General features: G+C 45.3%; 1 protein-coding gene across 1 annotated transcript in view; it reads right to left on the bottom strand.

Annotated features, from left to right (window-relative positions):
- Nucleotides 1-1922: 1922 nt before the first annotated feature.
- The window catches only part of GAP43 (growth associated protein 43), a 58482-nt gene continuing 46378 nt past the window's right edge, over nt 1923-14026 (bottom strand). Inside the window, exon 3 of the mRNA XM_002191159.6 lies at nt 1923-7853. Within this exon, the coding sequence (XP_002191195.1) occupies nt 7765-7853 (89 nt within the window). The 3' untranslated portion in view covers nt 1923-7764. The remainder of the gene's footprint in view (nt 7854-14026) is intronic.

Genomic DNA, 14026 nt, shown 5'->3' with positions numbered 1-14026 from the left:
AGTCTTTTGCCTGCGACCTCACTAGAGCAATGAAGGTGGCAAGCGTGCTGTGAAGCTGTTGGCATTGTCAAAAAATAGGCAAACCTGAAGTTCCTGTCGCAGTTTAGCCAGGTAAAGGTCTCCCCACTCCCCCCTGAGTGGGCTAGGCCAGAGGAACACCAAAGGAATGGGAAACACTTGGCTCACTCAGAAATTGGGAAAAGTTTGCTGTTGTAGTCCATGGATGTGGCAAGATATCCAAAGGGAGTTCACCTGGGCAATTGGAGGAGGTTGAACACCCAAGGTGAGTCATGGGTCCATTTTCTACAATTCAGGCAGAAAGTTTATTTCTTCTTGCAGTGGCACAAATGTGACTCTGGAAATAATGCAGGGCAAACTTTGTGTGCCTTGTTAGAAAGTCTCAGGTGGAGATTTATATGAGGCTGAGCTTCAGCTGACACACATGCCCTGGGCCAACTGTTCAGCTCCTGCCCTCCCCCCCTGCTGTTCAGCAGATAAAAGAGTGCAAGGCAGCCTTGCTACGTCAAGACAACCATTTACTTGGAGAGAGGTCCTTTTAGAGGTGTTTTGCCCCACAGAAGCAAAGCCAATCTGCCAGGGTTGATCCCTGCAATCTAGTGATGTGGCTAATTGAAACCACTTGATTTTGAATGCTTAATATTTGTTTGCACACAAGATGTAGTCCACGCCTTTTTTGGAGAAGCCACGAGGCAACTGATGATTACATACAAGAATGCAGACATCTAATTGTGTCATTTGTAAATTGGCACTTTGTCCAGAGCCCATGTGAGGTGCTGAGGTCTGCTCTGTTTCCCAGGCAGCTCCTTGGAGCCTCATCAGGAATTTTCTGGGCCCTTGCTAAGCCAGCTGCTATATTTCATAGATGAGTTGCAAGCGATTTCTAAATAGTGGTTGTAAAGCTTCCTGGGATGAATAGATGTGACAAAAATGCTTGATTTCAGCTCTGCTCTTGAGCTGCTGTCAGATACAGCTCAGGATTAAGTCAGAAGCCTAGCACAGCCCAGGCTGCAATTCCTGCTCTGTTCTTATATCATTGCACTTGGCATAAACTTGATACTGAGAGAAATAATTGGTGAGGCTTCTTAGCTGCTGAAATATATATTTCTGACTCAAAAACTTCTGGAGTTTCCCAGGGAGCTACTGAAGATTTAAATCCAGTGAGAAATTTGATATCTTTAGGTAAGCTTGCACAAGGTTGCTTAACTTCTCTCCATTGAGGGTGGCAGAGCACTGGAACAGCTGCCCAGGGAGGTAATGGACTCTCCCTCTCTGGAGACATTCTGGCTTCTGTGCCTCCTGCTCTAGGTGACCCTGGCTTGGTAGAGGGGTTGAACTGAATGATCCCCAGAGGCTGAACCATTACTGGTTGGCAACTCCCCATTCCCATTTCTACATCCAAGCAGATTCCCTGACTCAGAACATCCCAGGACCAGATATGGCCATGGACATTTTGCATCTTTGTGGTGCCCAAGCACAGCGTTTCTCAGTTCAGCTTTTTCCAGGCAGTTTCCAGGCAGTGCCCAGACAGCCACAGGCCTTTCGTGGGCCAGAGTGTCCGTAGGGATGTGTGTGTCATGTTATATAAAAACACAGGACTTTTGTCCAGGTGACCACATCTTCCATCAGGCCAGTTAGATATTCTACCTCAAGGGATATTAAGGACCATAAAAGCACACTGGCCTGTATTGGCCTTTTACTTCACCCTTTCAATGTAACACAGCTTTTTACCCAGACAGGATAAGTAGAAAGCATTTTTTTTACCACAATAGTAGGACTTGACTGAGAAGGTCAAGGAAGAATGAAATGAGATTTTTTTTTTTTTTTTGTAAAATAATCAAAGTCCTACACAAGGGAGAAATTTCTGTTCCAGGAACGAATAATTGCACACAACTACACATATCTATAAGTGAGAGACTTTATTTGAACCAATTTTTCAAATACAGACATCTGTATTATTCTCACTTCTCGGGAATGTTTTCTGCTCATTTTTGAAGCTTGCAACCTTAGGACAATATTCAGGACATATGTGTACATTAGATCTCTGCAGATGGACACATTCATAATGCACAAGTACAATGAGTGAGAGACTCTTTCCAGATCCTCACACAAGAGCATCGGAAATGGGCCGCTCTAATTGTCAAGTTCTGCTCTTTTTAGCTTCCAGACACATCACAGGTCTTGATACTCTCTAAGCTGTAGCCACCTTCTTCAGGCCCCAATTTATTACTGTGTTACTTCAGCTGTATGCCAGTGGAACTCCTCAAAATAGGGCTTAGGTGATGCACAGGGATTTGTTTTATTCATTGGGAACAGGCATGAGCAGAAAAACCAAGCTATCAGGTGAACAGTTCACCTGGGATTTTCTTTTGTGAGAGTGGTCTAGGTCTCAGGCTGGGATTTCTTTTTTTAGAAATGACCAGTGGTTCTGGGTGTGTAATACATAAATCTTGATGTTCAGAGCATACAGGGGACCTGTGGCTTAGACCCCAGTGAGGTGTCTCTCAAGTTGGGCACTCCAGATGTGAGCCACTGGGGTCACTAGCCTGTTCTGCAAATCTCGACCTTCACCTCTTCTTCCAAGTATTGCTCAACAGAAGAATGTAGTAATAAAGCATTGTAGGTAAGAATGCAGGCTCGCACATGACCTGAGATCAACACCCTGAAAAATGGATAGAGGGTAGCGCTTTCAGGACCACCTAAATGACTCATGATCTTCAGTTCCATTTTGGGAAATGACTGGAGAATTTCAGGCCTGAGACCCCCAACTGCACTGCAGAGAGGAGTTTGGACATCCTTTAGCATCTGGGCCTTAGAAACTTGTGTCTCTTTGAAAGCCAGTGAAATGTGTGCTCTCAAGTGCCCGTGTCACTTAGGTTATTCTGAAAACTGTACCCTATATACATATAGGTAGATAAGGGGCAGACTTTCACAGGCACAAGTGGCAGTTAGACATGTAACTCCCATTGATTTTTTTTTCCCCCTCGGGGACCTGGAAAATCCCCCCCACGAGGAGTTGAATCCTCCTCTCGCTTTATTTTCACACCAGATTAACACCACTGGTTCCAGTGGAGCGACTCCTGAGTTACCCCAGTGTGAGCGAGAGGAGAATCAGTCCTGAGGTGCTCTAAATATCCAGTGAAAGTGCTAATGTGGCAATGCAGAAAAGCAGGGAATCTGAGCACAGGCCTGGAAGAGGACCCCCAGCGTCACCTCTGGTGCTGCTGAGCTGCAGGTGACCACCAAGCAGACTTCTTAGCCAAGAGGAACCACAAAAACATTCATTCAAACCCTTCCCTCCACCTCTGCAAACCACAGCCACTCCATTTCCTTCCTAAAATACCTATGACAAACAGCAGACCTTCAGTATGAAAAGTCACAAGTGCTAGTTTGCTGTTTGGAGACCATAGGAAAAAAGAAATAACTCCTGTGAGGAGTTTGGTATGAATTCCCTCTTCCTTTTTTCATTCTTACCTTTTTTTTTTTTCTAAACTCCTCTCCATCACTCATGGCTATTTCTTTCATCTAGAGTAACATATTCCCCAAGCAGTGATGTCTATCTGGTCACCACGGGTGAGTTCCTTCTGGCTAAAACCTCTCATGGGGCTGCATTAGGGTTTAGGATTGGAAAACACTGGGTCTGAAGGGATCTCAGCAGAATGCCTTTCCCCTCCCTTTGGAATGTGGCTCACAGAAAAGCTCCTTGGCTGATGCAACTATTGCAAGGGTTGTGGGGTTTCATGTGCTATCAGTCATCTGCAGACAGTCAGAATGGCACAAGCATTGCAAAGCAGACCAAATTCATGCTTACAATCTACTGCATTGATGGGGAGTTTATGTCAGAATGTTTTTCACTTTTTCAAAGCTTAGTCTAATGAAATGTAGTAGTGTAATGTCAAGAGCTGGCCTACAGCTGGTACGAGCATTCAGGATAGCTGTGGGTCACTAGCACACCTTACAACAGGGGCATGGAAAAAGCCCCTCTAAGACTCCGAATTTCCGCAGCACTGCATGGTGAGGTCAGGCACCATATTCCCAGTGTGAGTCACTCTAACATGCCCTGCCCTTTTCTTACACAAAATAACAACCACAGGCACCTCCAGGCAAACCTATATCATCTTCAGGGAGAGAGAATTAGATCTATACTCCCTGGGGAATTCCTGTAGGTTGTCACAGCAGGAGTAGTAGAAAAGCTTCAACTACTCTGCTGATGACTCTTTGCCCACTCTTTACTTCTGGGACCTCCTGCCTCTTCTGCTTTCAGCTCACTTGATGTCTTGCTAGAAAAATCATTCCTCAAATACCCTTGTTCTCTTTCCAGTTTCCGTCCCATGCTACATCCTTTATAGTGTTTCCTTTTAGCCTTTGAAAATCTGGCTGAAGAGGCATCTCAAGGAAATCCAAATGCTTTTCTCTGCTCTCTTCCTGTACCCTGAAGACAGCCCAGCTTCCTATACAAATCTTGTGTATTACACATTAAACCACTGCCTGCTCAAGGCAGGGTTTGTCTCTGTGCTCTCTCTCACGCTCTCTTTGCCCTGACTCTCTGGCAGGATCAGGACACGGTACAATAATAAAGATAGGAGGTGCTTGGTTACAGCCAGTAATTTTAAACTGGAACCAAGGGAGAGGAATTAGTATTTAAATTATTTAGGTTTGCAGTTGGTAACCACATATCCCGTTCTCTTTGTGGGGGGAAAAAAACCAAAACACAAAACCCAACCCTTTGTTGTCTAAGCAACATGGCAAAGTATGTTCTTACAAACGGTGACAAAACACACGCAATGCCCCAGCCATCAGCCAAGGGGGAGCAACATGCGAAATACAAAGGTAAAACGTCCCTGGGGAGAGAAAGTTGTTTCATTTTTTGAGGAGGGAGGAAGGCCTATGTCCAGGAAGACATGAGAAGTGGTTTTCTTTTCCTTATAAAGTTAAAAATAGTAATAGCAAAGTGGAGGCAAGATGAAAATTTTCGGGTCTGAAATCGGAAGAGCTGGGAAACCACATGGTCTTTGCAGAAACAGGCAAGACAGAAAACCTTTTAAAATGGTCATGACAGGAGATAAGGCCAAACAAAAACCATGGTCCCTCCTTCCTGCCTCCTCCCAAACACCTCTCCCACAAATCCTGAGAGCTGAGCCTCAGTTCTCTCAACTTGGTGCTAGAGACACAGGGTGTCTGTAGTGTCTGCGCTGGGCTGGCCCCTTGTGTGCTACGAACAGCAAACATTCTGTACACCTCTCCTCCCTACGCCTCAGCCCCGTGCCCCTCCCAAACACCATCCACACCCTGCTGCTGCCATGGCAGGCATGGCTGGGGTGGTGAGACCTGACATACGGTCCAAGCAATGCCTGATGTCTGCGCTACATTTGCTGAATTGAGGTCAGGCTGGAAGGTGTCTCAGGGTTTACCACCCATCATGACATGGGAATATTAGCATATATATCATTTATGAAGTATGACACAATACCTATCTGTCAGTCAGCCCATCTTTCTACCTATTTAGTCTGTCTAATCTACTTTAGCTATCTACGTTTCACTATCTCTATCAATCATCTATTGCTCCATATTATCTAATTTCTTCCTGTCTCTCTCTCATCTTTTGCACTCTAATCTTTCTTTCTCTAGCTATACTCCCCTCTCTCTCCCTATCATCCATCTATCCACTCAAAAATCTTTTCCCCCCTCATCTCTCTAATCCCTGTTTTTAAAAATCTTTGTCCAATCTATCTCCCACTCTCTCTTTCCCTCTCTTTAGAAAAACCCTCCCTGTCTCTCTCTCTCATATTTCTACAGAATTCCAGGAAGCACATGGAAATGAATCCTGACATGTTTTGATGGCACTTCCAGGTGAGCAGTCTACGTTCAAAGTGATCATTTATGAGGAGACACTGTTCATCTTTTCTCCCTATTTCCAACAAAGAGATGGAGGAGAACAAAGGAGTAGGACAAGGAGAGCCAGCCAGCCCTCTGAAGGCCACTGCAAGAAGCATCGGCCACCAAAGGACATTGGAGCTGTCAGCATTCCCATCTATTGGTCTTCCTACTGTGAGGACAATTTAATCCTGGTCCTGCAGCATCACACATTTATGCTGCAGGGTACTCTGCCTGTCATTGCCAAGGAGGCCAGGAAACCGTGCAGGAGCTGCTGGGAAAGCCCATTAAAATAATCAGGGCAGTGAAAGAGCAGTAATTAGCTTTTATGAAAGCCCAGATATTACTAAATGTATTTTAACTGTTTGCGCTCACAGCTCATAAAGACAGCAGCAGACCCAGATGGCTGCACAAGCTCGGGATTTGGTGTCTGTCATTATTCCACTGGGACAGGCTGGCTGGCACCAGAGAACAGCCCCACAACCTGGGGGAAGCAGTGGTGGAGCTGGGGCTCTTCCCACAGCCATAAATGACAGTTGAATGCCTTGGCCCTCACTAGAGCTGGGTGAAACGCCCTGGGTCTGGCAGGAGCAAGGATGAGGTATTTCTCAAAGTGCCACCCACTGGCTCCTAGGCCACCAGGCCTCATCCTTCCTGTGTGCCTATTTATTTAATAAATATTGAATAATATTTGGCCCAATTTATTTTGGGCCAATTATTTTGGCCCAAACAGAATACTTCTGGGGGGCCACGCTATGCTACGCAGGGACATCAACTCCAGCCCAATGTGGTGAGAAGCTCAGGTCCTAGGGCCCTTTTCCCTCACAGCCCTTGGCACACCCCTTGGCAGGGGTTAGACCTTGGGCATAGACCAAAGCTGGTTCCTCTTCAGGCTCATACCTTCAGGGTCACCGTAGTTCCCCAAATCAGGGCCTAGAGGTCTTCTAGAGGGATGCTTTTAATGATCTTTCCTAAAACTGATTTTGCTACTTTCATTATTTATGTTAGTCAGTGCTAATATCTCGCTCAAAATCCAAGCCTGCTCCCCTTAAAAATCCCCTCAGTAGTGCCAGGGAGAGCAGTCAGCCACTGACTTGTGGCCAAGGAGCACAGCTGGGCCACGCAAGAAGTGGCCCACCAAAGATCACAGGCCAGCAGGATGAACAGCAGCATAGAAATGCGACACGGTGGTATTAATGATAATTATTCTCATTTATTATAATTATTGTTCAGTTTGAAAAAGGAGCCTGGAGCCAAGCATTAGGTTAATTGGCACATTTTCTAGTTGTTATTTTAGTTCTGAAAACAAACTGGGGTTTAGTATTCTTTTTTGTTCACTTGTTTGTTATGTTTGGTCTTTTGTTTGTTTTTTCTTTCGTTCATTCCATCACATTGAAAAAGGAAGAAAAGAACCTTTTTTTCCCCCCTCTTTTGTTTTTTACTCACTTGGTAAGTCTGGACTCCTCAGATGAACGTAACATTGCACACACACACACTTGGAGGAGAGGAGAGAGAGAGAGCGCTCGCAGTGGGCAGACAGACACACGCACGCGCCAGGTCAAAGAACTCTGATACAGTGCAAGAATTTTCCCAAAATGATTGGATCATCATTACCAAAAACTTGCCATAACAACACCAAGAAACAAAGAAATGTTTAAGCCACACTGTTTGACTGGGATTTTTCCTGCTTTTTTTTTTTTTCTTTAAATGTTTGCCACACAGAGAGAAAAAGGGTTTAAGTGGTAATGGGAGAGGGACAGACACAGGCTCACAGATGTGAGCAGGAAGGGGGGAAATCGAGATTGGGGTGGGAAGGAAGGATAGAGGATAGGGGGAGGGAGGGAGGGGCAATGGGGAGTCATTTCTTAATGTTCAGGCATTTTCTTGGTCCGCCTTGCTCTCTTCTTCTTTCACCTCTTCCTGCTGGGCACTTTCAGTAGGTTTGGTTTCTTCTACAGCATCTAGTGGGGAAAGAGATGGTCCAGCGTTAGTCAGCCATGATCTAAAACATCCTACATGTGCATACAGCATGATGGACTGCATGGTTTCAGGCTTCTCCTTTTCCAAAATCACCCAGGTCTCAAAGTCCCTGGAATTTCTGCAGCATGAAAAGAACATGCCAAGGTTCAGCCCAGCAGGCAAATATGTAGCTCTCACAAAACACCTTCAGCCAGAAAGCATGTGCCACTGGAAGGAGCTGCCTTGCTTGCTGCTGATGCACCAGACAATCACTGTTCATTTCATTAGGGGCACTAATTAGACTCCTGTCTTACCACTGGCTTATCAGCTACATCACACACCCTTTTAAAGAACCCACTGACTGTACCAACCACTGCTGAATCATAGTCCCCCAATTACTATATGGATACTCCCAGCCAAGACTTAGAGTCACGAAGAACAAACTCTATACACACTTGATGCCTGCAAGACTCAGAAGGAAAAATTTTATATCCAGTAACTCAGACTTGTCTTACACTGAACAGAGATCTAGAGAAATGTCTCTAGCCTTCAAGAATGGGAGCCTTCATCCAAAGATTGCCACATCTCTCCAGTTTTCTAGTCTCTCCTTTCAAAAGCAAAGCTGCCCTGGGGGGAAGCACTGAGTATAAATGGAAGCTAGGTCTGCCTGTCAGTCAGACACCTTGTTCTGGCACACCATTCACATGAGAAGTTAAAACTACTGCTAGGAGCTGCCCCACAATGTACTAGACAGAGGATCGGAACCCAGGAGAAGGCAGAGGCAGCCAGGAAGAACAAGGAATGCACCTCAAGATGGAGTGATCTCACTCCTGGGTTCATCTAGCCCATGCCTCCTTCATTGCAGCAGGACAGATTTAATTGTCTTGGAGTTTCTACTGCCCAGCTCTCATCAGGGTATACTAACATGTTCCCAGCCTCTTTCAGAAACAGTGCATGAACTGTGTGGATTGCTTTTTACAGGACAAGGTAGTGGTGGACCCAAGGCTATAGGGCTGTAAGACAGAATAGTTGCCCAAGGGTCTTGGTGCACTGTACTGACTGGTCTGCTCCATTGCCATCTCTCCCTTTTCCTCACTGGCTCCCAGTCCCACACATACAATGCTCATGGAGAGGTCAAGCAAGCAGCAACCCACACTTGGGATAAAGAACAGGGAAAAGAAACACCTGGGAAAAGAAACAAGCACTGAAGGAGGACTGGGTGGTGTGGGACAAACCACATGTCATTGGTATGACACATACGGTACCCATCTCATTCAGAGAGCACTGTGGGTTCCCTGCACAGTTCCTGGCATCTCTGATGGGTTATCAAACTACATTGTACCAGTAAATAAAATGGGCAAGGGATTGCTCCCTGGCCCTGAGGCCAACTGGCACAACACAGCTTATGTCCATATGGCTAAACTCTCTTCTTCTCCAGAACAGGGTAGCTCTGTATGGGATCTGTCTGATGCAAAGCTACTTAGTGTACACAAAAATCACACCAGGGCCCGTGGTGTCGGCCTAACAGTGAAGATGTTTAGTTGCCAGTGTTTAGTTTGTGAGGATTAGCATCCTCATACCAATATTTCATGAGAATTCTAACTGGGATGTGAAACTTTCCTTACTGACACCATTCACGCATTTTGGGCTGGTCCATTTGATGCCATCAGATGGCAGACTTGTATTTGCATCCAATACTGGCAGTGGGTGCTACATTCCTTCTTCCCTCTTCCCCTCAGTTCTTTTAGCCTGAGTTTTAAACATGTTCCTAAGCACCACTTCTTTAGGAATCCCATTTAAGTTGCATGCAACTTTCCATTCTGAATCATCTTCATTAAAGGCTCTGCTTCTGGACCTTCAGATATTTTTTTATCTTGGTAAATTCTGACTGCTGATTTTCCTGAAGGAAAAATTTCTGTAGGAATATCCCCATGGCCTCAGCCACTGCAAACCCCCTGTCAGCAAAAACATCTGTGGACTCCCCTTCCCTGGATACAGAACAGCTAAACAGGATGCTATTCAAGGACTCCATCTATATCTGGTACAGCTACCACCACAGACCAGACAAAATAGGCTACTGATTAAAATAGGATCACAACAAGTATCATTGGGAGGCAAAGCTTGGCCTACTTTTTTTAATTTTCCTGAATGACTTGGGAGGGAGGAGAGTCCCTTTATGCTGCTCTTCAAGGCATTCATAGCAGGAGACACACTGAATTACGAAGCTGAGAGTAAAATCCCAGTGTGCAACCATCTACCCCTAAATTTGAGTGAAAAGACTATTGTTAGCCAGCAGCAAAGTCTGATTTCTTACTGGGCTCTGACAGATCCTAGTAAGGCAGAATTTCTGGGGTTTTCTCCTCACATAAATAGAAGATGAGTGAATGAGCAACAGAGAGACGTAACATGGTTTCAGGAACACAAGTCTGACACTGCTTTTCATTGTGCTTAAAACTTTCTGTGTCTTCCTACCAAAAAATATGCACAGGTTTTAGCTGGCAGTCCCACAGCCCCGTCAGTGCAGCACAACAGACAGGCCCATAACACAGCAAGCACAGAGACAGACAGACAGACACTGGGGGGTCCGGAACATCTGTTGTGTTACCAAGTCACACAGATGCCCTGTTAATCAGCAGCTGAAAGTGGGGTCCAGCTCTTACAGTGGTGGGCTCTTGACAGCACTCCAGGAAGGATGGACAGGAAATCTACTCACACTCAAGGTGGAGGAGCTGGCAGTGATGTTGGTTATCTCACAGTGTTCCCGTGCTGTCCTTGCTCTTAGGATAAGCAGGCAAGTTGAAACACAATTTTCTGCCATGTTCTAGTCTGTGTTAGCTCACCACGGTGGCAAATCTAATTTCCAGGGAGTACCCACGGCGCCTAGAGATCCCTGGCTGGCAGAGGAGCTGCACAGAGGTGCCTCACTGTCCCCATTAATGTTCTCTGGGGAGCAGATAGTGGCAGGCTGATGACTGTCTGCTGAAGAAGGCCAGAGACTGCACTGATTTCTGCCATGGATGAAACACACTGGACTAACAAGGATCATGGAGCAGCAGGAGCAATTTAAGGCCACTTCATCACATGTTCAAGTCAACAGAGAGGGATCATAAAACTCAAATGGTGGACTCTGCATATCCCAAGTATAAACACAAACTCTAGCTTTTTGAATAAGAATTATCACACAAAATTCAGTGAATCGCTCTCCTTCTTTTCTCTTGCATGATACTGAAGCAAAAAGGGAAAGACTGTGTACTGCTACACCCTAAGCTATGTCTTAATTCCTAGCAGCTTTACCAGTACTTCATTGATCTTTGGAATGAGGGAAAAGAAGCAGCCTGGTGTTATTATGTAGCAATTAACTTCAGCAACAAGCAGTATCATGAGGGAAAAAAGAATTCGGCACACACAAAAAAAAAAAAAAAAAAAAAAAAAAAAAAATTCAAGCTGTGGCACTGCCAAACAACAGCAGTAAAAAGAAGAGGATTTGCTCTGCGCAATGGGGGCAATGCATCACAACCCCAGTGACATCAGGGCCAGTTAACAGCAGCTCCTGATTCCCCAGGAGAGGTGAGGCATTTTATCTGACTCACCAGTTTGTTTGATGTAGGCTATTTCTGCAGTATGTTTTCTGGGCTTTCTCCAGCCTTGTTCAGTGTCCCAGCAAAGGAGGGCAGGGTATCCCCAAAGAGATTAGCAGATAGCTGTCCTGGGGATTCCACACATCAAGGAGGATATCTCTTACAGTGCTTTTTACCAATACTAGTCTTGATTTTCCATTTTTTTTTTGAACTCTTGGATATCATACCTTTGGGTTTGCAGAGGACAAATGTCATTATGCAGCCAGAACTGCACAGTTTGGGCATTTTTCATTAACTTTGTACTTTGCTGCAAAGGTGACAAAAAAGTGGTTGAGAATTCAGACCATCCCCTGCTTGAGGAACAAAAGCATTTAATCCTGTGTAGCCAAACTTTCACCTGACTAAAGCTGCCTCCCTTCTGAACATGCCAGCACTGTGAGAACTCCTCCTGCCTGCACGATCAGAGCCCCTGTGTCCACTTGCAAGGGACAGAACAAGCAGGAAGCAATGAGCTCTTTCTTCAGGTGAGCCTGGACTGAAGTAGCATCAATGTGCACGTGGTGACATCATGAAATGAGAATGCTGAAGTCGAATGGGATGGACAACCCACCTAACTCCAGATATCTACAGAGAGACATCTGCAGCTGATCTTCTCATCCTCTCCTTCCTTCCTAATGAGTGGAAATAAATAGGAGATTTCTGAGACTCTATTAACTTGTATTATTTGGATGCCTACTTTAGGACAAGTTGCAGGCTTGGAATATCTACACCTGCAGAAAGCCAAGGTGGAGACATTCATATTTGTTCTAGAGCACTCCAGCTACAAAGCAAAAAGAAAGATCCAAACTCACAAAATGAGAGAGTGGAAGAAAGAGAGCAGGAGGGGAGGCAGAGCTGTAATATAAAGCAAAAATAAACAAACTTGAGGAGGGGCAAAAACCAAATTCAGTCCTGAAGAGAAAAGCAAGAATGACTAGGTCAGAAAGCTAAAAAAAATCACCTCAAACTAACAACAAAACCAACCTAGCTTGTGCTTGCAATGACCACCTTTACTGTTCTTTTAATGCACACCAGTCATCACTTGCACTGTTTGTGGTTACTCCAGTCCTGTGGTCACTCCAGTCCTGTGGTCCCATTCTTCTAGCTCTGAGATTTTAGTGTGCTTTTTTATTTGAGTCTTTGCTGCAGTCCAGATCATCTTATAGCACAGGATAATTTTGCCACAGAGACAGGCATCTGTGAGCTGAGCTGCCACTGTTCTCACTTCCATTTAGCGCTCTGGATGGTGCAGTCAAGTTGAGAAACCTTTTGGGCAGCTTTGGACAAACCTTAAGCCGTTACTGCAGAATTGTTTAAGGGTAGAGCTACACGGTGGGAGAGGCTGATGTGTGTTTGCTTCCCAGCTGAAGGACCAGTGTCAAAGAGAGCTCTTCTACAGCTCCAACTGGCACCTGCTGGGGAACGTCATGGAGGAGTAACAACATGGAAGTGACATACAGAGCCTCGCTGCAATGGGGTCTTAAAGAGCTCCTGCTCCTCAGCACTCCACTTATTTCCTGGAAAGGGTGGGAGTTGTGTCTGCGAGCCCTGCTGGGCAGCAAACACCTGGAACATGTGCAGCTCTGGTTGCTGTGAAGCTGAGGCAGGCACGCGAGCAGCAGTGCTGCTGGATGCTGGTGCTTCCAGCTGCCTTCGCCTATGCTGTGCTCTAATGGCTGAGTATGCAGGCTCCTCTCCAAGTCTCTCCACTGCCCTACATTAGTGAAATTAGGTTGAGTGGATTTCCGGGTAAAACACTGTCTCTTGGGACCTGCCCAGCTCCCGTCTGACTTGCCAAGATTAATTAAATCAGAGCAGACATCAGCTTATGACCACAGCAGCAGCAACCTCTCTGATGATCATTTCTTTTGTGACTGGTGGCTTGGGTTTTGTTTTCCTTTTTTTCTCTATTCCACTGCAGATCTTTAAATTACCACAGCCAATGCCAAGAGATGAGAAATTGCACAACACTCTGGGATTCTAATACAGATGCAAAGATTTTGCTTTTGCTGCTTTCTCAGTGTTTGCATAATTATTGCTGATATTGATTGCACAGCCAGAACTCTCCTGTGCATTCACACTGAAGTACTGCCCAAATCTACTCAGATTCTGCTCTCTATAGCATTTGTCATGCTTCCTCCTTTCTCTGTCCTTTGCCAGCTACAGCTTGGGCAGAGATTGAACTGAAAACCTGTTCCTCATCCAGTCCTAACTCTTCTCCCAGATATTGGTCTGGGCTTTCCTGTCCTGTTATAAGCAGATCTCACATGACCCAGAGATGACTCTACTTAATTTTTTTTTTCTTTTTTTTTTCTTTTTTTTTTTTTTTTCTTTTGAGGATAAGGAGCACTGGAAAGCTTCATTTAAAATCCCTGCCCTGAGCATCTCCTAGTTTTAATGACATTTGGATCCAGATTTGGATCCAGGCTTCACAGCTTGATTCATCTGTCCCGATCCATCTGTCCTTCTAGCCAGCCAGAAGTCTATTCCAGGCAGACGATGGTAGGTCTGAGACTGCTGAAACAAGACACACTTCAGGTTCATAGCTGTTGCTTACA

Source organism: Taeniopygia guttata, chromosome 1, assembly GCF_048771995.1.
Source record: "Taeniopygia guttata chromosome 1, bTaeGut7.mat, whole genome shotgun sequence".
NCBI classification, from domain to species: Eukaryota; Metazoa; Chordata; class Aves; order Passeriformes; family Estrildidae; genus Taeniopygia; species Taeniopygia guttata.
Note: the sequence above shows the minus strand (reverse complement) of the source record. Positions and strands in the feature narration are given on the sequence as shown.